General features: G+C 37.7%; 3 protein-coding genes across 7 annotated transcripts; 2 read left to right on the plus strand and 1 right to left on the minus strand.

The window, feature by feature from the left end:
* The first annotated feature begins 3,285 nt into the window (after window positions 1-3,285).
* LOC105201001 (uroporphyrinogen-III synthase) lies at window positions 3,286-5,291 on the plus strand. 2 transcript variants are annotated; one of them, XM_011168819.3, is made up of 3 exons: window positions 3,286-3,336; window positions 4,138-4,357; window positions 4,428-5,291. In XM_011168819.3, the coding sequence occupies exons 1-3, from the start codon at window positions 3,334-3,336 to the stop codon at window positions 5,018-5,020; spliced, it is 816 nt and encodes a 271-aa protein (XP_011167121.1). In that variant the 5' UTR covers window positions 3,286-3,333; the 3' UTR covers window positions 5,021-5,291. The 2 variants fall into 2 exon arrangements, with proteins under 2 accessions (XP_011167121.1, XP_011167122.1); XM_011168820.3 differs by having other exon boundaries at window positions 3,326-3,459.
* An 805-nt stretch (window positions 5,292-6,096) lies between these two features.
* On the minus strand, window positions 6,097-9,796 carry LOC105201003 (tyrosine-protein phosphatase non-receptor type 14). Of its 2 annotated transcripts, none has more exons than XM_011168823.3 (7): window positions 9,434-9,796; window positions 8,976-9,341; window positions 7,955-8,123; window positions 7,714-7,875; window positions 7,308-7,396; window positions 6,754-6,946; window positions 6,097-6,664 (listed from the first exon to the last, which is right to left on the minus strand). In XM_011168823.3, exons 2-7 carry the CDS (start codon window positions 9,320-9,322, stop codon window positions 6,344-6,346), a joined length of 1,281 nt encoding a protein of 426 aa, XP_011167125.1. In that variant the 5' UTR covers window positions 9,323-9,341; window positions 9,434-9,796; the 3' UTR covers window positions 6,097-6,343. The 2 variants fall into 2 exon arrangements, with proteins under 2 accessions (XP_011167125.1, XP_011167126.1); XM_011168824.3 differs by having other exon boundaries at window positions 9,573-9,754.
* Window positions 9,797-9,995: 199 nt separating this feature from the next.
* Window positions 9,996-14,454, plus strand: LOC105201002 (TBC1 domain family member 13). 3 transcript variants are annotated; one of them, XR_003269379.2, is made up of 11 exons: window positions 9,996-10,317; window positions 10,385-10,458; window positions 10,989-11,117; window positions 11,614-11,770; window positions 11,946-12,102; window positions 12,202-12,204; window positions 12,372-12,570; window positions 12,665-12,866; window positions 13,121-13,217; window positions 13,299-13,356; window positions 13,702-14,454. XR_003269379.2 is itself a non-coding variant. In XM_026140255.2 (11 exons), the coding sequence occupies exons 1-11, from the start codon at window positions 10,298-10,300 to the stop codon at window positions 13,768-13,770; spliced, it is 1,191 nt and encodes a 396-aa protein (XP_025996040.1). In that variant the 5' UTR covers window positions 9,996-10,297; the 3' UTR covers window positions 13,771-14,454. The 3 variants fall into 3 exon arrangements, 2 of the variants coding, with proteins under 2 accessions (XP_025996040.1, XP_011167123.1); XM_026140255.2 differs by having other exon boundaries at window positions 13,095-13,217; XM_011168821.3 differs by lacking the exon at window positions 12,202-12,204 and having other exon boundaries at window positions 13,095-13,217.
* The last annotated feature ends 12,761 nt before the right edge of the window (window positions 14,455-27,215 follow it).

The raw sequence follows: 27,215 nt of genomic DNA on the forward strand, positions 1-27,215 counted from the left end.
ATAATGGATGGAAAAAGACATAAACATGTTGAAATTTTCCGGCTACTTGTTTCAGAAATGGAACAAAGAGGTTACAATAAAACTGCAGAGCAGATAAAACTAAAATTAAAAAATTTAAATCTTGCATATTTTAAATGCTAAAGAGATAATAATGTTAGTGGAGCTGCAACTAAACGTTGTCCATTCTATGATGAAATGGAAATATTATATGGCTGCAGACCAAATACAGCAGCAAGCTCATGTCATTCAGGAATCGATAATTGCATTCCATAATTGCATTCTTTCCATCATTGCCATCCAATGGGATGGCCTACTTTTCATCTTTTTCATCATTGTCATTATTGCCATCGTTGCCATCATTGTCATCCCATTTTCATCATTGCCATTATTATTATGCCATTGCCGCCACTGCCGACATTGCCACCATTTTTATTATTGCCATCATTGCCATCTTTTTGATAACATTTCCATCATTGCATTCATTCCATTATGCGATTCCATTTCCATATTGCCATTCCATTGCCATCATTAACTTCGAGAACATTGTCATAATTGCCATCATTTCCACCATTGTCGTCATTGCCGTCAGGCTACATATATTGTCATTGTCTTCATTTCCATTATTGCCATTCCATTAACATCATTGCATTCATTCCAATATTTCCATCCCATTGCCATCCCATTTCCATCATTTCCACAATTGCCATCGATTAATATCGAGAAGAATTTGATTAAAATCCGTTACTTTACTGATTAACACTTTAATACCTTATATCGTATATTATTATATAATTCTTTATTAATTTTTTTTTGTAAAGTTTTGATTAATCTTTACGTGATATTTCGTAAAAACTGTTGAAAGGTTGTATTAAAATCAGATCAATAATCTTCACGTTTGTAAGTTAGAGAATAAAAATAATACTCAAGTATCCATATATTTAATTGATTTTTATTACATTATTATTATTATTATTATTATTATTATTATTATTATTATTTATTGTGCCATATTAATCGCGCGTATTGTCATTTGTAAATCATGCGTATGCATGTACGAGGTGTGTTCAAAAAGTATCGCGAATTTTGTGTTTTTTCAAAAATTATTTATTTATTCATGAATATCTATTTTGTCCCCTTCAAAGTAATCCCCATGAGATATTATACACTTGTGCCAACGGTTTTTCCAATCTTCGAAGCACTTCAAAAAATCATTTTTTTTTATCTTGTTCAGCTCCTCCTTCGATGCCGTCTTTATCTCGTCAAGCGTAGCGTAACGTCGTCCTTTCATGGGCCTCTTCAGTTTAGGGAACAAGAAAAAGTCACAGGGGGCCAGATCTGGGGAATACGGTGGCTGCGGCATCATTAGTGTGTTGTTTTTGGCCAAAAAGTCGCGCACAAGCAACGATGTGTGAGCAGGGGCGTTATCGTGGTGCAAAAGCCAATTTTTGTTCTTCCACAAATCCGGGCGTTTCTGGCGGATTGCTTCGCGCAAATTGCGCATAACTTGCAGGTAATATTCTTTATTGACCGTTCTACCCTGTGGCAAGAACTCATGATGCACCACGCCCCTGCAATCGAAGAAAACTGTCAGCAAAACTTTCACATTCGACCGAACTTGGCGCGCTTTTTTCGGTCTTGGTTCGTGCGGCAGCTTCCATTGAGATGATTGAGCTTTGGTTTCCACGTCATAACCATAAACCCACGATTCCTCACCAGTTATGACCCTCTGGAGCAAATTTGGGTCGTCGCGGACAGAGTCCAACATCTCATTAGCAATGTTCATGCGATGCTGTTTTTGGTCGCAATTGAACAATTTTGGTACGAATTTCGCGGCGACCCGTCTCATGCCCAAATCATTGATAAAAATCGAATGGCACGAGCCAATCGATATGTTTAGGTCCTCAGCAACTTCTCTAACGGTGATTCGACGATTGGCCAATACCATTTTCTCCACTTCATTAATTTTTTCGTCTGTTGTTGAAGTGCTCGGGCGTCCGGCACGCTCTTCGTCGTTCACATCTTCTCGGCCTTCTGAGAACATTTTGTACCACCGATAAACGTTGCTTCGGTCCAAGGTAGCTTCTCCGTATGCCACAGTCAACATTCGGAATGCATCCGCGCACTTAATTTCGTTTTTCACACAAAATTTGATACAGGTTCTTTGATCCATTTTTTTGAATAGGTAAAAATCGAAGACGATCCAAAACACGTGCAAGCAAAGCAGCTGTCAACAATTAAGTGAACATTCAAAATGGCCGAGCTTGTCGGCATAAGTGAGAGACATGAGTACCAACATAACGCCACAAAAAGATCGAAATTCGAATATACGTAACCCGCGAAAATTCAAAATTCGCGATACTTTTTGAACACACCTCGTATATGCCATTGTAACATAATAAAAAAAGAGTGGGCGCTTTCTAGTCTCTCTACGTCCCTGCGCAGAAATTGTCCGAAATCCTCTTTCTGAATTTTGCGGCCTAAACGTAGCACGGAAAACGTTTGGTGTCGAGAGGGGAGTGAAGAGGAGGATATCCATAGAGATAACATCGCCGCTTGCTCATGTCTATCACCGCGATGCTTTCTCTCTCTAACTGAAGGCCTAAACAATTAAAGGACAATCACGTTAAAAGAGAAAGAGAGAAAGAGAGAAAGAGTGAGAGAGAGAGAGTTTCGTCAAGATTTAAAAAAATTAAAAAAACTAATTTTTTCAAAAGCATAATTTGAAGACATTTAAATAATAAAGAATTATGTAAAAATAAAAAGATGGTATATTTATTCGTGGAAAGACATTTATTTCTTCTTCATTATATGATGCGATGTTAATTACAATTATTTTTTAAGTTCTGCGTAAAATGAAATGTTTCTTTATTAAAGAACCAAATTCTTTCTGTTACTATTAAACATTTTTTTTAAGTAAAATATGATTGTGCAAAATATGGGCATAAACGTATTGATATGTATTAATATCAATGTTAATGTAAATATTTCAGACTATAATAAATAAAAATTACGCGAAAGTAGACGTAATTATTCATTTGTGCACATTCTCGACCCCTGTTCTGGATGCAACATACGCGATACGCGTCAGATTTTATTTGCAGCGAAATGGATGTTAGCACGGACAACAACCTACATCCATTTCTCGAGAGATGAATGTGGGTTGTTGTCCGTGCTAACATCCACACTGTTTTTAACGGCGGGTTGCAAAATGGATGTGACACGTAGTTCCCATTCTGACCAGAATAGATGTGCGTCACTAGTGTACGGGAGTTTCGAAGCGTTATAGGAAAAAGGCCGCCGTGGTCGCTCTCAGGTTCCTCTCTGATAACAGACATGGTGAGTGTATGCTAAATATATTAGTATTTCTACTTTGACAGATTTCAAATTAAAGAAATAAATGTAGTTTAATCATGTTATTAAAATTAGAGGTGTAAAAATAGAGACATAAGTATTAAACAGGTATAAAATGTATTAATATATTCGAAACACTTTTTATACAAGTGCATGTGTATAATGTTATGCAAGCAAGCGTGACTTATCAATAACAATTTCGCGATTATAATGAGATTGAGCAATTTTTTATATTATCACATCAATCATAATTTCAATTTTTTATGCGTAATTGATAAAACAATATTTCAAAGACAATATTTCAAAGATGTTCTAAATATTTTAGAGTAACCTTGATTCACTTAATCGGCGATTTATTCAACCGGCAGAATTATTTAAAAGAAAATTTATAACTATTTTATTTATAAGCATATAATTTATCGTTTTTTTATATCTTTTTTGCATACTTGTTAAACAAAAAGCTAATAATTCTATCTATGTTAATAAAATAATACCCTGATTAATTTATTACCAATTAATCGGGAATTTGGTTGAAACTATCTTTAAAGATGTCATATAAACATTTTATTATCTTCAAAATTTTTAAATGTTTCTTTAAGAAATTTCAAAACATAATACTTTTTATCAATCTCTTGATAGTTGCAAAAATTTACTGTAGTTGTAGATACAGATAAGTAATACCTATCTGTGATACAGTTTACTCGTGTTACTAATGGTTATAATACAACTAATATACGTTTAATATATTTCTCAGAGAGATATATATTTTCTTTCCTGTTGTAATAGCACTCTAAACTAGAACACACTTTTATCTATGTAATGGCTGAAAGTGGCAGGACAGTGATATTGTGCAAAGTATTGTCCGAAAAAAGTGATAAGCAAGAGACATATGTTGAAACATTGGAATCAGCTGGTTATAATTGTGAATATTTACAAACTTTGCAATTTGAATTTGTGAATATCTCAGAGTTGCGAGCATGTCTGTCAGAAGCTGACAAATATAGTGGTAATACATTACGTCTACTATAACTTCTAGTATTATTAAGTGTCATATGTCATCAGTTCATTAATTGTAGGCCTAATATTAACAAGTCCTCGTACAGTTGAAGCTGTTGCGTTAGCAGCGAAAGAAGATAAGAATATCTTGTGTCATTGGGAGCAGATGCCAGCATACTGTGTAGGGCCTGCAACAGATTCTCTCGCAAAAAATCAACTTAACTTACAACATTGTATAGGCAGTCACACTGGTAATTCGAAGCAATTGGCTGAAAAAATTGTTCTTGATGTAAAGAGAGATTCGAAACCATTATTGTATCCATGCGGTGAAATTGCCCGTGAAACTATATCCTGTATCGTCGGAGACAGTGGAATTTTGCTAGAAAAGATTGTGGTTTATAGAACATTAGAGAGTAAAACTCTCGAACAGGAGTTACCAAAAATACTCGCAAAATCTCCTGATATATTTGTCTTTTTCAGTCCATCTACAGTGGAGTGTATTACAGCACAACTTAAAAAAAATTTCTTTAATGTCAAAGATATAAAAGCAGTAGCAATAGGACCTGTGACGAGAGATGCATTAATTAATTCTGGCTTCAATGTGTATGCCACTGCAGATAAGCCTGAACCAGCAGCTTTGATGCGTGCGATCAAAGCTGCTGAACTTAAGTAGAAAATTTAAATAAGAATGCTTCATGAAAATATGGACTGAGACAACTTGCCAATATTTTTAATAGTTGCAATACATACATTTTTCAATACATAAATATTTCAAATTTTACTTCATAATAAAAGAAATTTTTCTGTAATTCGTACGTGTTCGTTAATAATAACTGTGTAAATAATGTACATATGATATTCTAAAAAACTATAAAAAAGCAATTATGTATATACATCTTCACAATTGTAATGTTAAATGAAATTATTATCCAAGTGCTTTCTTATACCATATTCTTTTTATTCAGCAATAACATATAATTTTATTGATAAAAGCACTATTTGTAAATTTGTATGTAAATTTTAAAAAATTCGTGAATATTAATAATGTATATTTATAAATAAAATATTCGATATTTTATTCCAAACAAAATATAACATATATTAATATATATTTCATATAAATTATAAGTGTATACAAAAATATGTTCATATATAATTTATAAACATTTTATATATCCAATATTTACGAATTATATATGATATACAGGGTGATTCAGAATAACCCGTTGTCTTTCAAGGAACGTATTCCTGGTCGAATTCTAAGACGATTTTTCCTTTGCCAAAAATTTGTCAGACGCTTAGATTTTGAAATATTAGCCGATTAAGTTAGCGTATCACGGGTCGAATACAGATGGTACGCAGGGGCGGCGCACTCACCGTTACGCGCGGGTGTGTCGTGAGGTGCCTGTTGCGCTCAGCTGATACAACACACAAGTCTTTCTCTCCTCTCTCTCTCTCTTTCTCTCTCTCTCTCTCTCTCTCTTTTGTAGATTTCGTGCAATTCTTTGTTCGATTCTTCGACTGTACAAAGAATTTCCTGGCACTTCTCTTATTAAAATCATTAAAATTAAGAAGAAAATTAATTACATTTTTAAGTTAAAGCTAGCATTGTGATGTGACAGAGAGAGAAAGAGAGAGAGAGAGAGAGGGGGGGGGGGAGAAAAACTTGTGTGTTGTATCAGCTGAGCGCAACAGGCACCTCACGACACACCCGCACGTAACGGTGAGTGCGCCGCCCCTGCGTACCATCTGTATTCGACCCGTGATACGCTAACTTAATCGGCTAATATTTCAAAATCTAAGCGTCTGACAAATTTTTGGCAAAGGAAACATCGTCTTAAAATTCGACTAAGAATACGTTCCTTGAAAGACAACGGGTTATTCTGAATCATCCTGTATAATCTTTTTTTCTTTCATGTTGGTTCAAATTCTTCACATCACAAATATCAGTAGTACTTTTGATATTGAGTAAACTTATTATTTATATTTCATTAATTTAATATCTATTACGGTTTACACCCAACAGGCACGAGATATCTGAACCAACTATTGCAGATTGATTCGCATAATAAGGCTGTGGAGGGTTTCCACCGTTATTATATTTCATTTGGACTGCTGTTTCGTAATCGGGCGCAGGTCTATATGATGGTAATAACGCACGCAAACTATTTATATCAGTCGATGAAACAGACACGACGGGACACGGTGACGGTATTGAGAGATCGTTGTAACTTGTCCACCGCGTATGTGTGTCCGAGGCCCTGTTGTCCGAATTTACGGACACCGCTTGCTCACTAGAATCGTTTGTATCATTATCCTGAAATGATATATTAACATCTGTAATTATATAAACCTCCGTATATGCGCGTGTTTTAGATACAATTAAATTAATGCTAATTTACGCACACAACAGCCACTAGATCTTTCTTGTGGACGGCGTTCTTGATACTGTATATAAAACAAATGTTGCGCTATACATAATCTCCATATATATTTCGCGTCGCGCGACTCTGTAAATACAAACTGCTTCGCTTCTTCCATCTTATACTCTATTCTAAATGTTTTTTTCTGATTTATGACATTACTGATGTCTTTCCATCTACAATGTATAAATTTATTCGTTTTAATACGTTATAACTTTTGCAAACAAATTTATGTTCATTTCCACCACTGTTGCTTAACTTTAATTTTAGTTTAACTTTTAATCTTTATTCTTTCTTTTTTTTAATTCTTAAAACTAGCAGAAAATAAAACACAAGTAAATCTACATTGGTAGAAATGAACATTAAAGCTGTACATACAAATCTATATTTAAAATGTGCTTATAAAGAACAAATATTAACACGTTTCTTCGTTATTTTAAGTTTGTTAAATGTAAGAATAGAATGACAAAAAGGACGTTAATATCTTTATAAGTACATTTCGAATATGAAAATGAAGTAAGATTGTAAAATAATAACCTGTAAAATTGTGTTGTTTGCATATTAGGATAGGCTACCATAATTCCATTGATGGAAATTCCAAGTACAACTTTATTGTTACTGTTATCCTGAAACATTTTATTCCAGTTACAACATTTAAAATAACAATAATTAAGCCTCGCACACAATGAAGGAATATTAGATATTAAAAATAAGAATTAAAATTTTAGAATTAGTTTTTTCACTCGACACTAGATAAATAATAAGTAATGTTGTGTCCCGTACGATATATTTGTGTTACATTATTCACATACGTTGTACATTACGCTTGATATTCATTAAGGAAACTGATTCTAAAATTCTAATTTCTATTCCTAACATCTAACATTTTTCCATTGTGTGCAAGGTCTTCATTTATTTACCATGCTATTTGTAGTATTTGTACCTTGGCAGTAAATGTTTCGGTACCATAACCCTCCAACTGTATGGCAATCGAGATATATAGTTCTTCTGCAGTAGTTTGTGTCATATTGCCAAGACTCTTGTACTGGCATATTGCTGTGTGTAAGAGAGACTCTTGCCCACCTGGATCCATTTTGCTTAGCTCCTTAATAAAAAAATACCAATTTTAGATTTACATGACATTTGTGATTAAAAGAATCTAGCTGTAAAAAGTGACATTTTACATTTGGGAAGAAAGTGCATTGTTGAAGATACTCGATTGTGTGTCTCTCCAAGCTATAATTTCCAAACTCAGCTTGCATAGAATAGCTTGCTAATATGCAAGCCTGTCTGTAATTACATTGTATTTTGTTTTCTAGCACATCATTCTTCAATTGAAGATAATAATGATATCTGGAACAAAAAGAAAAACTTGCAAAATTATATTCACATTTTCCAAAGAGATTCATCACTTAAAGGAAAATGATTGTTCCATGGGTTAGGAAAAAAGCTATTTCGTTTAGTTATGTTAATTTTTTTGTAAACTATGTGAAAAATTTCTTTTTAAATTTTGTACATATAATATTTTATTTACAATTAGAAATTTCTGTAAATAAAAATAATAAAAATTATAGTACTTATAAAAATTCATGTCCAAATTTGCATATTGTCTTACAACTATTGTAAAATCTAAACACTCAGTGATCTGGAAAACAAAAGTAAGAGTGAATAAAATTATTAAACTATATATAATCAATTATTGTTGGAACTAGGGTTATAAAAAAATGAGCTATTTTTTTAAATAGTTATAGTGTATGAAAATTGTATTCACAAAATCACAATAAAAATTGATAGTTTTATGTATTTTTAGAAATATGATAAAAAAATTAATCTATTCTGAAAAACTGAAGTATATGATCTTATTTTTTTATTTTGAATCACTGTGTTTAGATTTCATAAGTGCTGTAATGCATTCTCAGAAATAAAATTTTTAAATATGTATTATTATGTGTGCAAAATTTAAAATAAATTGTTCACATAGTTTCCAAAACAAAATTTACATAACAAGCGACATCTTAATAAAACTGAGAAGTATATCAACACATTTAAATAACGATAAAGCTACATCATTGAAAGTAGATCTTAATGCTCAATAATTTTATAGATAAATTTACAAACATTTATAAAAAAAATTTACATAAAAATAACCTTTTTCTAGTTCTCGAAATAATCTCTCCCCTTCCTTATGTAAATAACAAAATATACCTTGTCATTTCATCTTGAATGAGCTGCACGTCCACAATGTAATACATAACTCTTAAGTAAAGCGTAAAGCTCTTAGCATCTTTTTCAAGCTGCCTCTTTAGAGGTTTGTCCATGTCTATCCATCGAAGCGATGATGTACCACGGCAAATGTAGCGCAAACTAAAAAACTCAGGTTGTCCCAGTCCCAAACGTTGCGTCACGTTGTCCAGGCACTCCTGACCGACGCTGTCGATGCTGAGAGTGCATTCTATAGAAGTGGCGTCCAACAATTCAACACAGATCACGTATTGATTCTTGGACACGACGTTGTACTGCCTGCTCTTCTTCAAGTGGAACTTGAACGGCATTTTGGCAGCCGCAAATTAACTGAAAAAAATACGGACGTATAACGTGCAATTAATTCGATTCGACATCGAAGTATAAATAACGACAGATTATAGGTTAAGGACAAAACTTACGATTATGTACTAAATATCGTTACTCGCATTACCATTACAACGTGTCATTACAATCCAACTTCATGATAAAACGTCGCGATAACAAATCGGTGATACGACGAGCATCGAAATAACCGATGTACGTGGTGCGCAAACTCACCCAATGTCTTAAAATACCATACACTCATCACTCTCCTGCATCACCGGAGAATGTCACACGTGTGGGACAGATGCGTGCGTTTCGGCAATTCGCGACTCCGTTATCGGCATCCATATCAATCACTATCAGCTGATATCAGACAACAAACATTGAATTCCTTTTAAAATATCATCCAACCTCGCGATCCACTTTTCGCCCTCTCGACTGCTCTGACTGCTCTCTGCTGCTCTCAGCGCAAACTCAACTTGTATTTTGTATATGCATGCTCCCCCCAAGTCCTTCAGCACTCTTCAGCACTACCTGGCTCATAGTTTTACTTCTCGGCGCGAGAGTATCGATACCTTCGCCCAGCCATGGCGAGCATCGATGCCGAGATATCGAGATCAGCAGGGGTAGAGAGGCATCGATATCCACCGACGATAGGAGTTGATTGGAGTCAACGGCCATCGCTAGCGGCTACAGCTGGTCGTGCGTGGAGTCTGGAGAGCGCGATTCGAAAACATTGGCGGTCGTCGTCGAGCCGATAGGCCACACTGTCAATGATGAAAAAAAGGGTTATCGCTGTATCGTGTTCGTACACGCTCCCGCTCGCCCGCGCCACTGCCGCTGCCGTCGTTGTGTCACACGCCCACCGAATGTTGATAAGGAGCCGCGATTAGAGCAGCGTCAGCTCCCACGCCGCTGGATCACCCCGCTTGGTGTCACATGTGCCAGACGTGAGGAAAATGAGCATACTGCGAAAGAGGTGAGTGAGGTGCCCGCGCGAAGGACTCCAACGAGTTCATCTGTTTATCCCGCGGATTTGTTTGCAGATTGAGCGAGTTCGATGACGTTCTCGACGCGGATGAGATTGACACGGCCAGCCTCAGTAAAATATGTTTCCACGGTATGTCATGTACGACTGACTCCAGGCAACACGACATTGAAATATGTCTAAAATCGGAACATAATACGTTTTAACAGAGTTGGGAAAACTCCCTCAAATTTGAGCTTTTAAGGATTTTTGGGAGGATGTAAAGTTTAAAGGAATTTTTAAAAGAGAAAAATATTAAAATCTATAATTATTCTCTTTTTTATAAGGAGAATTTTTGGGAGGATGTAAAGTTTAAAGGAATTTTTAAAGGAGAAAAATATTAAAATCTATAATTATTCTCTCATCCAGCTAAAATGATCTTGAAATAAGATTGGACTATGAATACTGTTCTAAGACATCTTAAATATTTTTAGATAATGACTCGTATTTACAATATACTAAAATCATTGAAAACATATTTTAAATGTAAGCCAATAAGATGTCTAAAAGACATCTTATGTCCCAATGTTGCACGTATGTGAAATCTTCCTTCACGATTTTGATATTGTGTTTATCTTTTTTTGCACACGTTTCTCTCTATTGTATCTCTTTTCTTATTTCAGGTATACCCGACGAGCCCGGTGGTCTGAGACCCCTATGCTGGAAGCTGTTGTTGAACTATCTGCCACCGACAAAATCCAATTGGTTAGAGACTTTAAAACGCAAAAGGGAATTGTACAATACCTTCATCGGTGAGAGAATTTTGTATCGTTTGTAGGATGAAAACAATTTATGTTTATTTCTATTGATGTAGATTAATTTTAATCTCAGTTAATTTACTTTTGATTTATATTTTATTTTCTAAATCTCATAAAGTAAAAAAAGTTACTTGAAAATTGCACAAGCTCAATTTTCATGTTTTATGATTTATATTTATGATTATTTATATTTATCATTTTTTAAGTACTGTCCTAAGATGTCATCAACCAGTCGCCAGTCAGCATCTTAAGATGATCTTTAAGTAAGAATCGACTTTAGATACAGTGACGTTATAATGACATTAAGCTTTATAGTGGCGTTTCATTCTAAAAGATTTAGTATCTTTTTCTAGTTTTAAAAATTAGGAAAAGATAAAGAATAAATTAATCGAGATTAAAGTTAAAAGATTAAAGTAATCTACATTGGTAGAAATGGACATTAGATGCTTGAAACTTATGTATGATATTCTTGTATTTGGTGATTTCGCAGAGGACCTCATTGTTATGCCTGGTCAATCAAATACCGATGACAAAGAGAGAGTCGATGTGACGTTACACGATCATCCTCTTAATTTAAATCCAGACAGCAAGTGGCAGACGTACTTCAAAGATAACGAAGTTTTACTTCAGATTGATAAAGATGTTAGGTAATTATCGAATTATGTAAACATTCTAGAAGCTTTCCTTCTGTAAACATATAAAATTGATATAAAAACAAAATCAATTTTATTTGAAAAATTCAGGAATTCTTTTACAAAAGAAAATTTTAAGTAAATAATTAATGTTATTTGTAATAAGCGAAAATAAATTTTACTTGTACAGGCGTTTATGTCCAGACATATCATTTTTTCAACAAGGTACTGATTATCCATGTGAAAAGATAGTAAACGCTAACGGCCAACAACGTTTGCATCACAGAGTTCAACACACAGTGCTGAAAAGTGCCAATGTCGAAAGAAAAGGCTTAGGAGTGACCAAGGTAAAAAACTACAAACGATTAAAGCTTTCATTGCTCACTCTTATTAAATTTATTAATAGATTTTATTTATCTTTGCCCTTACGTTGATGTGGAAAGCAGCAGGTATTATAAATGCAAGTAGAGTAATATGTTCTACTTAAGATAACATTAAACATTTTTTTTTATATTTTTATATCTGGCGTATTGTAAACAGAAAGTGAAGTACTTCCATAACATTTTGTAGATATGGCTCACGTTATCACGCTGTATTATTATATTTTATCTGTTAGATAGCGGTTTCTGTCAGAAAGGCTTCAGAGGATTACGCGCCATTGGCAGAAGGTGGTGAAGCACACTGGGAAGTTTTAGAAAGAATACTCTTTTTGTACGCCAAGCTGAATCCTGGCCAGGGTTATGTGCAAGGAATGAATGAAATAGTCGGACCTATATATCATGCATTTGCTTGCGATCCGGATCCTACATGGAGAAGTGTGTATTATGATTGCAACTGATATGAGAGCATTCGAGATGCATAAACGGTATTTGCCGTATTGCTAATAGTTATACGTCTTTCGTTTCACAGAACATGCTGAGGCGGACACTTTTTTCTGTTTTACTAATTTGATGGCCGAGATACGTGATTTTTTTATAAAAACATTGGATGAAGCTGAATTTGGAATTAATTCGATGATGAGTAAATTAACCAATCAAGTTCGAGCTAATGATCCTGATATTTGGTCGCGTTTACATCAGCAAGAGCTCTGTCCGCAATATTACAGCTTTAGGTATAGTACTCTCTAAATTCTTTGAAGTGGAATCCCACTCTAAAAATGTGAAAATCCTGCCAGTCTTTATAAAGAGTGGCAGGATTTCCACATTTTTAGAATGGAATACTACTCTTTTAGATGAAATTCCACTCCAAAAATTTAGAGAGTATATCGATGATTGTCATATTAATGTTTCGTCATATTCGTAATTTTCATTATTATCATTATTCCTATGCCGGAAACAAGATGGTTGACGCTTCTTCTTTCACAAGAGTTTCCCCTGCCGGATGTTATGAGGATATGGGACTCGTTGTTTGCCGATGAGAACAGATTCAGTTTCCTCATACATATCTGCTGCGCCATGATCCTGTGAGTGAATATATTTTATCCTCTTTTTATCAACAATTTTTGTCGTTCTCCTGTGACACATGTGTGTGTACGTATTTTTAGATTATTGAGGGACCAGTTATTGGCCGGTGATTTTGCTGCAAATGTTAAACTTTTGCAGGTGAGATATAAATATGTTATTATATATCGCTTATTTACTGTAACGACATAATTCAAAAAGTGTTATTTTTGAGTTGTTGGCAAAAACAAAGAGAATTCTGATGATACTCTAGTACATTAAATGAAGAGCTGTGATACTTTTACTTTTTTATAATTAATTTTACATCAAAAATTTGACAAGATTTGAATGATTTTAAACATTCAAGCTATGAAAATTTGTTCTTTTATTTTAATTATATTATTGTTGTAGCAATGATAATGTGCATTTATATTTTTTAATATTTTTATTTAAATTTTAGACTAATAAGAGGCTCACTATGTCAAAAATAATATGTTTTATGTACAGAATTTTCCTTCGATGGATATCCAGATCGTGCTCTCTAAGGCCGCTGCCTTAGCAGGCAAGACTTTCTGAGTTTCTCAATGATTATTTAAGAACAAGAATTAAGAACGAATAAGCTGCAATTTCTCGTATATCATCAAATATCATGCTCTTCCTCTTCTTTTTTTTTTGACTTATTACAACTATATACGTGATACATCGTAAAACGTAATTTTATATACCATCGTCATTCCCGGGGAGAGAGAAAAAAATGCAATATAAAGATATCAATTATAATATCATGTAGACATTCGAGCTGATAGCCGATCTTATATCAAACATTTAACGGTTGTATATATATACACAACACACTAAGAATACTGAGATCTACATACAGCATTTTGCCACTTGTTAAATTTTTTGATATATTTAAAGTGCGTTTATGTACATACATATTATATTGGAATGTAACATTTGGCTGAGGATGTCGAAGTGTAAATTTATACAGAAGATATGATAATCATTTCGTAAGCAATTAATGATAAGATGAGAATTTAAAGTCGAGGGGGGAAATCTGATTTAAGCTTTCCCTCTTTGGCCGATACAGAATCACTTTTGCAATAATCGCATCGCAATAGATTAGTATCACACATTTACGCGCCATAATAATTACACAATACGTTAAGAGAAGAAATTACATTTTGTAATCTTATTTTTGTAATAAAACGCCTCGTTCGAACTATGTTTATAAAATAAAGGAAACCGTTATCAACTCTCCGTCAAGCTTACGTATTTGCCGTATTCCATCCCATACGGATCTCTACAATTAGATTACTTTGCAAACGGTCGAGCCTTCTAGAAATATGCGTTCTTCATTCTACTCGCGAGTGAGCCGAAGAAAGAGAGAAAGCGACGATCATTATTGGATTAATAAAGCCGTCTCTCGTTCCCTGGCAGAGTAAACCGAATTTCTGGATTTTATTTCATCTCGTCTCACTCTCCGCGAAGTAGAATGATTGACCCGAACGGCGGCGAGAATATTAATCAGGATACATCTCGGTTATTCACGCGCTGAAACAGCGTGAACATTCTATCGCGGTCTGCGCAGTGTGATAGATACTGGAATTATTATCAAAGAAAAATAGACTATTACTTAATCGAGGGAGCGTTAACATTAGAAATATCAACGTTTCTTACTAAAAAAAGATCAAATGAATAAATTATTACGTGGAAAGAACAATTTTTTTATTGCAGTATCTAAAAATTTAGCTAGGTATATAGGTACAAATAAAAAAATAATTTTATGTGGAACCATCAAAATAATTATGTAAAGAGCTCATCAGTATCAAAGACATAATTATTGAAAAAGTCAAAGAATTTCGGAATTCTATTTTTTATACAAGAAACACAATATTAATTTAAAAAATAAAAACGAGCAATAATAGCCGCTCGGTACTTCCAGTGTGAAAAGAAGTTCCCCGTTTACATCGCACAAAATTAAAAATGGCTCGAAATGACATCCCTACGTGTAAACAGTATAGAAAATTACGGAGGCCGCGATTCAACCGGCGCTCCCCTTTATCACCGATGACCACCGACTTGTTTTGTTGGGGAACTGGACGTCCAGTCGTCGCAGCTCGGACCCTCGGCGTGGCGAATCGCTGCCGTATCTTGAGATTTTGAGGATAGGCGCGATTCGAATACCGGGCACAAAAGTCGCGCGAGGTCGCCAGAGAAAGAGCATTTGCGTTCGTGTGGGTGGACTTTTATGGCGGTTGATTATCTGATTTATAATCTCTATTCGCGCAGAGACTCGTCTGAGACTCGGCGACAAGGTCCGTGGTCGGGTTCCGATCGAGCCCGCAAATCATCGTCGCTTTTTCGAGACAAAAGTTTTTTTTTTTCAATTTTAACTGACTTACTGACAAAAGGAGATCTAGATATCTCATGAATTTTGGAAAATTTGATATTAAGATATAGAATTTGATGTGAAAATAATATTCAGGTGCTAATAAGTCAAAGGGTTGGAGTTAGAGGATTTTTTTCTTCTTTTCTGCTTTCCTGTTTGTTTTTTTTCAACTCTGTGAGTTTTCAACTTCCTATAGAACTTTAAAAAAATCCGTGAGATACTTGGATCTTCCTTTGTGAATATTAATTCGGACAAAATCCGAGGTAAAGCATCGATGCCGCGAGGGTTCTCTAATATCTTCGATGCGCGGACAAGTAGTGCGACCGTAATAGCGGCCTGACGGCAATCAGGCTTTAATGAAGAATAAGAGGATCCAGGAGCCGCGAGCTCTATAAAACCGTACAAAAACTAGGCGACAGTAGATATATCTACCGTAAACACGCCCCCCGTCATCAGGGTTAAAGCTCGAAATTTACCTCGGCCATCCTTCTCGCCGCCGTCTCTCGGCTAATCAGAGATCCGCGGATTTTATGATTGTTGATGCGATCGTTAAAGAATATACGCGCCGAGACGGCTGCTGTCTTCTCGGCGGTAGTCGAGACGACGTCGGGAATTCATCAGAGTTTACGTATCGCCCGAGGATAGATCCTCGTTCTTCTTATTACTAGCGGAATCCAAGCGATTCTCGATTATTACACTATATTTCGTTTATATACTTTGGGAAAAAAATAATAGAGAGACATTTAAGACCGGTATTTATTATAGTTGTTCTGATTTCATGATGTTAAGTAATATCTTTCCACGCAACAAAGTTCAGTTTAAAAAGTATTGTTTAACAAAAAAATCAGTTTCAAACGTTTAAGCTGAAGAAATGAACGTTTAAAAGGACAATGGGTAAAATGGATCGATTTTTATTCGCGGAGTGAAGGACAAACGCTCAAGTGCGTAATCACGGTAGTTTAAAATAGTTCTCATCGATAATGCCTTTGTTTTTAAATATTAATAATTTTTCATTTATTTATTTTTTACTAAAAGATTATAAACTATAAGAGATAAGAACATTATTATGTTTTACTAATAGGAAAACACGAATAAATACGTTCGTAAAGCTCAATAATAATAATAATTTACGGTCCTGGGATGCTTTTTAGCTTTATAGTTAGATTTTAATATCTACTTTTTGACAAATTAAAATTTGTTGAAGGTCAGAATCACACACAGATTCAGTAATTAAAATTACAAAAAAACATACTGTTTTTACTAACGAGAGCAAAAATCGATTCGTTTTATTCATCTTTTGATACATTTTTAAAACCGTTTAATAAACTGTTAATAAACATTTTCGAATTTCTCCTTTAACATTTTTTAGTTTAAAATATCATTTTTATAAACATTTCAACGATTTAATAAATTTAAATAGACATTAAAAATGTTTTATAAACGTTTTATAAACGTTTTTACATCATAAAAAAGATGTATTGGTTAAATGTAAAAAGATGTATTTATTAACGTAAAAGGTCTGTTTGGGATAAAATGTTAACAACTCTGTAATTGAATTACGACATCTTAAGAATGTATTCAAGACGATTTTAAATAAGACTACGAATATCGATCTAAATAATCCCAAAATATCTTTTAAAAGTATACCGCCCGTCACTTACGATTTAACGCATTTTCGAAAATATGAAAGTATGATTGATGTAGCAAATTCCACGCAAAGGTCCGATAGTTTTGGTTACACCATTGGCGCGGGGCTCGAATTTGTGCTCGAATTCACGAATTCTCGGACTTCTCCGACATCGGAGCCCGAGGAGGTGACACACGAAGCCACCAGGGTTTGACGAATGTGCCAAGATCGGGCGGGGATGACTCGGCAGATTGTTCACCAGCGTTCCCAGCGGTGGTCCCGTGGTGCGTCTGCATACAGCTTGGATTGATGGATCCTGACCTCTCAAAGGAGGGCTTCGGCACGCCTTTCGGGATATGATAGATTCGTGCGCGGCCTAATACGGACTTGGGAATCGCGAGAGGGAATACAGGCGATCGATCGTGCGCGTCTCGCTCTTTCGCGCGCTGAAACGTGAAAAGCTTTCGATTCCTCGGTTCCTACCAGCAGTGCGTCCGAAAAATTTTCGCGACGCGGCGCGGCGCGGTGCGGTGCGGTGGGTGATGATGCATAGCTCTCTTTATCAAGCCGTTTTAGCCGCGCGCGCGTGCTGTCTCTATCAAACCGTTTTAGCTGCGCGACGCGACGTCAAAAGATGCTATCGTGGGCGCGACACATCGGGCACTGTTTACAGTTAATTTACCGTACCGTGCCACGGCGTGCTATCTCCTATTCGTTGGTGGTCCCACGTATCAAGGATCTCAATCATTTATTTGTGCCGGTGGATACACTCAGCGTGCGCGTCTATCTGTCGTTTCGTACATTGTACACGGGTTTTACCTCTCTCATGCCGCGCGGGCGGCGGAGAGAGAGACGCGCGCGTCACGACGTTACGAAGCCGATTTTATATTGCCGCATACGTTGTCCCATTACATAATAACTCGCTGCCATCCGGCCGTGAGAGAGAGAGAGCCGATCCGTAGATTATCGGCATTCGATCGACGGACGATCTACACCGACAACCGTCGCGTCGCCGCGCGATCGATCCTCCGCTCTCCGGAGGATCGGGATTCCTTTGGTCTTCGCCGCCTCATTCATCCCTCCCCGCGTGTATGCGGGGGGCCTTGTTTCCGCCCGCGACGTTTCCGGCTGTGCGCGACACGGATATCGGCACACGAGGAAAACGCACACGTCCTCTCTCAATTCAACAGAATCGATACCTCCCTTCGGTAGTTCTACGTGCGATCGTACGTGCTCGTGCGAGCTGATGTATGTATGCGTCAGCGCGCGCGCGTCAGGATTCGGCGTGCTCTTAGCGAAAATTCGGCGAGAGGCTGTCTCTCACGTCCGAACGAAACGCATATCGCGCAATAATGAAATCCTCATCCCCCGTTACGAAGCGAGGGTGGGAGGGAGCGGGCCGCCCTAGAGTTTAGCGATCTCTAATGAACTGCTAGCCCGTTAGTTAGCTCAGTTCTCTCTCTGTCTCTCTCTCTCTCTTTCTCTATTTCTATGTATGTTGCGTGCGGATGTGTAGCATGAACCCGCTGCGCTGTACACCACACATAATCCACCCCGACGGGTACAGTGAGAGAAAGGAGGGAGAGGGAGGAGGGAGGGAGAGAGAGAGAGAGAGAGAGGGCTTTGAAATGCGGAACGCGGTACGTACACGTAGATACAAATAAATCCTGTTAGCTGGTACCACCGTGGCATGAGCGCTGCAAAGCCGAATTTTCGTTGCTCTCGGCTCACATCTGCGAATATTTGCCTGTGGGTAGCACATTACACCCCCGTGCTAGCCGACTACGACTGCTGCAACCCGGCGCTTGTAACTACTCCGCCTCTCTTTCTCTTTCTCTCTCGGGTTCTCCCTCTGGACCACCCTGGTCCCCCCTATTACGCGTGCAGCGGAATACACCGCGGTTAAATCCGACCGCGCGCATGTACGTCGTCCGTTCTTCTTCCCGTCCGCTCGACGGTGAGACACGGCGGGAATTTGCATCTTTACGGGATTACCGGGCACACAACGGGGGATGAATGTATCCTCCGCGCTCCGCGTCGACGATCGGGGACGGATTAAGTTCGACGCTTACAACTGTAATAACAGACCACCCGGCTCTGAATCGGCGTGACAGAATCGGCCCCGCTAACAGACATATGTCAAAATGTGACGTAAGAATTTGGTCGGAGAATGGCCGAAAATGACCATTATGATGATGTTAAAATGACGGACTGATGTCACAGATCAGTGACGATCTTTCGACCATTGATGTAAAAAGACGTGACTTTGCGACTTTTCCTATCTTTTATGTTTCAATGATGTTTTATTAGAGGAAAGACGCTAACTGGCACCCCATTTCGTTTTTGAATATTATTTCTTAAGCAAAAGCTAAAAAATTATAAAATATTCCATTACTTATTTGAGTCTAGAATCTGTTGAACAACACTTTGACGAATGTTAATCGTTCAAGTTTCAATATAAAACATTGATTTTAAACAAAGTAATTCTGCAATAAAATGAAAATGGGTGTCATATTACTTTCTTTTCCTTCACTTATTTAGTAAAGACAATGGCAACGGAGTTACTTTTAAGCATTAGTAACGAGACTTCCACGAGTTACTTTTAAAAAAGTAACTTTCCCAACCCTGGGAACGCCTCATGAGCGTACCTCCCGCGCGTAGTCCCATTTCTCTAACTTTTCCCATCTTCGCGTAGCGTACGGCATATCGCGTTCCCTGTATAGCTTTGACGCGTTGGCTCGCATTAGCTATTGCGCGAGGTACACGCGAGACCGCGGACAATCGATCATTCATCAGACCGCCGCTTCACTCGATTTTATTTTATTTTTTTCCACGTCGCTCGCGTTACTTAATTAGGCGACTTTTCATGCATGTGCCGTCGCGACACGCGTAATTAACACGTGCTTCGATCGTTACGATAAGGGAGAATAAAAATTGTCGTTGCGGGAATCCTTTGTATATATTACTGTCATGTTTCATGTGTGTTGTCGTACGTCGCGATGAATCGCGGACGATCATGATGAATCATCAAGAGTACAACGCACGGTGTTATTTTGTATAGTGTTACCTCGAGTCTTGATATATCCAGAATTATGCGACGTTATAAATTTGTCATCCGCGTCTGATCCCTACCCAACGTCTCGAGCATGGCAGCCGCGTGATGCAAAAATGGTGGTGGGATCCTGAAATTTCGTGAGGAGGAAGCCGCGCCTCTCGGGACGCTAAAAACAAGGGAGAACGAGGGCAGAGGCAGAGGAAGAAGGGGTTGCCGGGAGGCGGGAACCCTCTTTTAATTTTCTTTTAGCCGCCGCGTGAGCAGCTAATTTGCGGCTACGAGCTCGGTTTGACAGGAAGGAAGGAAGGAGGAGAGCGGCAGGGAAAGAAACGATTGAGAAGCGGAGGGATCGCGCGGATATAAAGGAGGAAATAAATTTCTCTCCTTGTGATTTGCATGCAATGAATTTCCAATTCGATCGGACGCCCTTTGATGCCTCGCGCCGATCGCGGCTTGATTAACGCACAATCGCGCGCTCGTATCTCCGAATTTTCTTTTACCGTCGTATCGACGGCCTATCAATTGTCCCGTCGTTAACACGATCTCAAACGTCGAGAGACGAAACGGAGTCACCTATACGTGTGGCACGAATTATACACTGTTACAATTGAATTGATCATTTGAGAAACATGACTCAATTTTTGTCAAAATTGAGATGTTAGGGGATGAAGAACAGAATTTGATTATAATAATCAAGATTAGATGATAGCTTTAGTAAAATAATTTCAATTAAATGTTTTATTAATATAACCAAATATTTAGTGTAATACTTAGTAACCGCGGCGTTTGACAAATATTGAAATTTTTATTAAATAATAAATAATATTTAATAATTTTTACTAAATATTAAGATAATTATTGAGCATTTTTTGATTATTTTAGCTAAACATTTGATTGAAATTCATTTCACATAGTCTCCGCAGAGCTTTAGTTTTATACAGAAGCGTTGGCGATCTTCGTCGCCCCATCCGTTGATTCGTTTCATGAATACACATCGAGCAGAGTTCGCAAGGGCACGCTATTTTTTGGCACACAAAGCGCGAGGGAGCAGGGACACTCGCGCGGGCACACTACGCGAATGCGTAGGTGCGTGGAGGTCGGTAACAGGATTACGAGGGGCGGCCGCGGGAAGAAACCCCGTATAGGGGCAGCGCGCTCGACCGAGGGGTGCCGACAAGTGGACCGAATAATGTTGCATGGTGCGAGGGAACCGTGTAAAAGGAGAATCGTGGCGGATCCTAAGCCCGAGGTCATTCGGTATCCGCCTAACTCGATTGTCGATAGTTCATTTAACGTCGCGCGGATATTGCGAGGATTAGAAAGTTTCGGAGCTGCGCGGAACTGAAGTAAATCCGAAATATATCGCGTAATCAAAAAATGTAACTAATCGTAAAGAGAATGATCGCAAAGGAAAGAAGTAATAGGAGTAACCTATGAATTTCTAGAGAAATAGAAATCCATGAAAGTTATAATAGAAGCAGCGAAATACTTAATCATATTTGAACGAAAGCTTTTCAAATTGAATCTCGCTGGCCTTTTAGGGATCGGCGATCGTATATAGTCTCGTTTAAAGGTTAATTGAAGAATTTGACCAATCAAATAATTTTAATTTTAATTCGTCTTACTCCAACTTGTTGAATTTTCTTCAATGTTAGTTTAGAATTAGCATTTATTCTGGACAGATTATATCATACTCTCGTAGAGTGAAAAATGACTTGAAATATTGCACAGGTGCAATTTTAAAGTAACATTTCACTCTAGATTTAGAGAGTACCAGCGATTGTCGATTGAATTGCCTATTGTGATCAGTGATAATTTTTCAATCAACTAATCATCGATTGATTAATGACTGTCGTTTAAAAAAATGCTCTACTTTATTATTGTCAATCTCAATGAGCAATCAATCGTAGCCAATGAAGTATTGCGATTCAATCACATGACAGACGCAGCTAAATATATTCTTCTGTTGACATATTTCTCACTGTATTCTACAAGCATAATAAATATCAACTGATAATTTCATTACAAAATATGAGTGTTTTTAACAGGCACAATTGCTATATCCAAGTGTGATTGTATAATTGTAAATTATCAATTTTTAAAGATGTTTGGCTACACAATATGAACTAAAAGTTATTGAAAATTAAAAACTGAAGGCTTCTCTAGATTTATCCTTTTTTTTTCTTAATCAATAACAAAAAATTTTGGTCGCAAATGTCCGAATTTTGGCAGCTAAGAAAACAATGAAAAATTTGATTTACTTATAATGGTTTTGCAGTGAAAATTATTATATTTTGTTGCAGTTTTAAATAAATAATTTTTAAACAAGAAAGTGGATCTAAATAAATTTTTGCGCAAACATTTATTAACGTTTTATTAGTATATGTAAAAATTTTGATTCAATTGCTATTTCCCCATCACATTTGCAAACAAGTACTGCAAAATGTGATTTTATGCAAAAATCAAAAATTAAATAACTTTTAAACCAATAAGTGAATTATGCTTAAATTTTACATGCAGACATTCAAACGTAATACTATTATAGAGTATTCTTTGAAATTTTTTATAATGTTTTGAGATATGACCCATACATTCCTATTATTCTTAATCACAATCAACAATCGCTAGCGTGATTTGATCCTAACGCTACTTGTAACCATCGTCAACTGCAATTGTCTTTGCGGAAATTACGAGGCTGCACATTTTTTTCGCGTCGGTCCAATGTCGGTCCGCGACCGATGTATACTCGCCAAAATTGATCAATCGCCCGCACCGGTCGAGGGTGCATATTTACCGGGCGGGACGACGCGAGGTAAACTTGTGTAGTGTTCAAACTGGAAGGTATTTACGTGTGCGCACGTACGTACATGTACACACAAGCTTGCACCGCGAACAAGTGCTGGGAGAATTTGTTACCCCGGTCTTTGTGCGACAGTGCCGGCATCCGGCGAGCTGCAGCGTCTTCAATAACGACCCTTCCAGAGCCGCAATCCCTCCCCCGAAAAATATTCCGCTCGCGTGTACCGCGCGCAACTCCAGGGAGATGTTTGGGATTTGGGATTTGGAATTCTCGATTTCGTCAGAATGAGGGATACGAGGGTTTCGACTTCGAGAGAAAGAGGGACGCTCCTCTCTTCGGGGAAGAACGCGGGGGTGATGCCTCGGCCGCTGCGGATTGGTGTACGTGATGTGGCGCCTGTGTATCTCGCTGGCGCGGGCGTCGCGTCGTACACCGTCGTAACGCGGCGACGAAGGGAGGAAGGCACGGAAGAATGAAATGATCGAGTTATGCCTGATTGCCGCTTGTTGTTCCAGTTCGATAAACCGAACCCGGGCTCGGACTCGAACTCACCCTGCTCTCCCCAATTTTGCCGGATCTTCCGGGCCTACTAGCCCTTCGCCGATAATCGTCCTTAAGTAGAGGAACCCTGTCTCGCGAGAACGGCGAAGGTACGGTCGCTAGCCAGGAAGCGATTTCCTTAATTCGTTTTAATTACGTCGATTGTGACGGGTGCGAAACCCTTTTCCGATAACGGAGCTTAATGTTGACTGCGCGATTGCCGGTCGCAACTTCGGATCGCTCGCGTTTTACGGATCCAGCCTGTTATTCGTAGACGCGATCGGTATTGATACGCGCGCCACTTGTTGGCACACATCGTTAGGTCCGTAAGGAATACTTTTGAGCCAAGCGGTTCATGGTTGTCAACGACGGTTAATTCAGCGTGTAACCGTACGCGGGATCGAGTTAACGTTAAGATCAAATTGGATTTGGCGCCGGCGCTGGTCTGGCTAAAACTTAGTCATCCGGCAGGACCCTCTTAATCCGTTTACGCTCCTTCGTTCGGGATCCTGCCGTTTGCGTCTCCGCGGCTACGTTGACAGAGAAATAAAGAGAACGCGGAGCGGGTGTGGGAGAAGGAGGAACAGGAGGACGAGGAGGAGGAGGAGGAGGAGGAGGAGAAGGAGGAGGAGAGGAAGGAGAAGAGGAAAAAGAGAGATCGTTTCACTGAGACGGGCTCAGTAGACTAACGTCTACGAACATCGGTTCAATGAAGATAAAATTAAATGCGGGCGAAGGAGAATAATATCCGTTTTCCGAAAAGTGCCGACGTCGTGCGATTTGTCGTAGGGTAGACGCAAAAGAATCGACCTTTCGCCGACTCGTTACCCGAAACGAGACACCAGCGGATCGTACACTTATCTGTAATCCCCTTAAAGTCTCTTTGCGATATAGTTGAAGAACGAAAGAGAGATTGCACGGTACAAAATCAATCGTCCTATATATATGATGTCTACATCCTACACGGCGTCGTATAGACGCGAATACTCGATTAACGTGACACTTTGGGAACCGTCAGCTTCGCCTCTTCGTGGATCTCGACGTCTTCCTTTCACGACGCTTTGAGAGTAAGGCACCTTGTTGGCGGCTGGGAAATCCGGCCTTCTCGCCGAGACCACTTATCCGTAAAATTTCCGGGAGATTCGCGACGATTCGCGGGGCGTTGGCGGAGGCGGCATGGAACGGACACGCCCAGCGTCGCGACGCTTTTATCGATCAACAAGAGCACGGCCGATGTACGCCAACGGCCATTTTACTTTTCCGCCGGTTGATACGGGAGAGGATTGAGGAAGCGGAATCCCTGCCAGGCGAATAGAGCAATTCTGCACGATATTTTAACAGGCGTAATCTCTGTCAACTTTTTTTTATTCTAAGCCAAAAGTTGGCAAACTTTTTAAAAGAGAAGATAGTAAATCTCTTGCGGTCTAAAATTTTGCGATGTACAATTATCAATATTACATAAGTGTTTCTGTAACAAGATAGAAAGTATATGTTTAAAGTAAAATTGTAAATCAAGATTCCCTTCTTGGCATATAAGTTGAAGTGAATAAATTATTATATGTGTGCTACAAAAGAAAAAATAAATTACAAATATGTTATTGGAAAGAAAATAAAAAATAAATATTTTCTTCAACAAAATTCAAAATGTAATAATAAATAATTATGGGGTCGCGGAGTTTGTCGGTCTTCGTTTTAAATTCATGTTTTAACGTGGCAATTCTGAACAAAAATATTCAACAGATCTTGATAATTGAATGAACCCGAAGCTTGAGCTTCCGTTCAAATTCACCACCTGGGTTAATGAACTTTTAAAGTGCCGTCGTCGATGTAGCATGGTCCCTTTACGAGTAAAGAGACGGTCGCTATCGTTACCGTTCGCGGATACGTATGGTATTAGGGCCCTTAAGAGAGGCTGCTGAGAATTATAGATTCTCGCGTATCTCCGTACACAGAGCGTTATCATATTTATGGGAGGTGCTGGGGAGCGTGCGACACGAAAACCGCATCTATAGGCGCGCATATTTTTAAATACTAATTTGGCGTGCGCGCACCTCTTTGTTTGTCCAAGCTGGTCCCGCGTTGTACCTATAAGCCCCATTCAGATCGCGCGATCGGCTGCTTCGCGGTCTTATCCGCGACTCTCTCGACGACACGAGGCGAAAACGAGGCGGGAGCACACTTCGAGTCAAAGTAATCGTCGATCTCCGATCCATGCAAATGACTCAATAAGGAGACCACGATGTTTAGGAATATGTTTCGTATATCTGTATCGAAAAAAGTCAAGTAATAATCAAGTCTATAGATGATAGTTCATTAAAATAAAATTTCAATCAAATGTAAGATTAATATAATTGAAACTAGTAATTATTACCAAACGATTCAAACATTTGAATGAAACAATTTCATCAAAGTTTAGTAACCAGTATCTATCTTAATGAAAATGAAAATTGGAGCGTAAGTTAAATTGTAAACTTTTAGAAAGCGAAAATTGACAGTAAAACATGAAAGAACAGTTAATGTTTTTTGTTAATGTAATTTTCACTTCCTAGAAGTTTACTAAAAACTTTTGTCACTCTTTCTTTACATTTGTTCCGATTTTTATTTTTGCTAGGATAGGCTTTATTATTACTATCACACGGTAATAAAAAATATTTTGTCTCAAGTAATTACATTTTCTTGAATTATAAAATTTATTAATTCAAAGACAATAATTTTTTTATTAAGATAATATTTCATTGGAATAAAAAAAATATTGTTACAAGTAATTATTTTTTTAAATTAATAAATTATAATTTAAGAAAATATATTTACTTGAGGTAAGATTTTTTTTGCCAGCAGACTTTTTTCAATGTAGATGTACCTTTTATTTCCCTTTTTAACATTTTTTTCTTTTTACTCTCTCTCTTTGTTATACAAGAAAGAAACGATTTTGCTAAATTATTTGAAAATTTAATTAGATAACAAGAATCAACAAATCTAAAAATAAAAATAATTTTGTTGGACCATTAAAATAATGATGTAAAATGCTTAAATTGATTGCTAAAATGTCAGTTTTTTTACAGCATTACTTAACACACTTGAGTGTCCTACATAATTATTTTGAGGTCTAACAAAATTATTTTCAGATCTGTATCTAGCTAAATTTTTAATTACTTCAGCAAAACCATTCTTTCCGTATACACACTTGTTTTCGACTTCGTCATATGAAGAAAAAAGAGTTCAGCGATGATGTATCTCGTGGTATCAACGACAATATATAAAACCCTGTCGACGCGAGAGACGAAAGTAGGCTCGCGGCGGGTCATGTTCGCTGATTCGAGAGGAATAATCGGATTACAGTTCACTACCACCGCGTGCGCGGGGTGCGGTTCATTGTTGAACATTGACTCGAGAGGGATGAAACCCACGTGTAGCGGCGCGTTTCTCGGCGAACTTCTCTCCTCTCCTCTCTTTCTCTCGAGCACTGTCGAGCTCACCCGACAATCGAGAGATCCGGGCGGTGTGAGACCAAATGAATCTCATTCCAGGGCTCCGAACGCCCCGACACGTGGCCCTTACGCTATTACATAATATAATATCGATCTCGCACGCTCCTGTCTGCGGTGTC

This window comes from Solenopsis invicta, chromosome 3 (assembly GCF_016802725.1).
Source record: "Solenopsis invicta isolate M01_SB chromosome 3, UNIL_Sinv_3.0, whole genome shotgun sequence".
Classification (NCBI taxonomy): domain Eukaryota; kingdom Metazoa; phylum Arthropoda; class Insecta; order Hymenoptera; family Formicidae; genus Solenopsis; species Solenopsis invicta.

Excerpts from the sequence above, each read along its gene's own strand:
- LOC105201001 (XM_011168819.3), top strand. Across the intron at positions 4,358-4,427 it reads AGAAGCTGACAAATATAGTG|GCCTAATATTAACAAGTCCT; the intron begins GTAATACATTAC and ends CATTAATTGTAG.
- LOC105201002 (XM_026140255.2), top strand. The coding sequence starts at position 10,298 with ATGAGCATACTGCGAAAGAG. Across the intron at positions 10,318-10,384 it reads ATGAGCATACTGCGAAAGAG|ATTGAGCGAGTTCGATGACG; the intron begins GTGAGTGAGGTG and ends ATTTGTTTGCAG. Across the intron at positions 10,459-10,988 it reads CAGTAAAATATGTTTCCACG|GTATACCCGACGAGCCCGGT; the intron begins GTATGTCATGTA and ends TTCTTATTTCAG.
- LOC105201003 (XM_011168823.3), bottom strand. The coding sequence starts at position 9,322 with ATGCCGTTCAAGTTCCACTTGAAGAAGAGCAGGCAGTACAACGTCGTG. Across the intron at positions 8,124-8,975 it reads ATTCAAGATGAAATGACAAG|ATATCATTATTATCTTCAAT; the intron begins GTATATTTTGTT and ends TTTTTGTTCCAG. Across the intron at positions 6,665-6,753 it reads AAAGATCTAGTGGCTGTTGT|GATAATGATACAAACGATTC; the intron begins GTGCGTAAATTA and ends ATATCATTTCAG.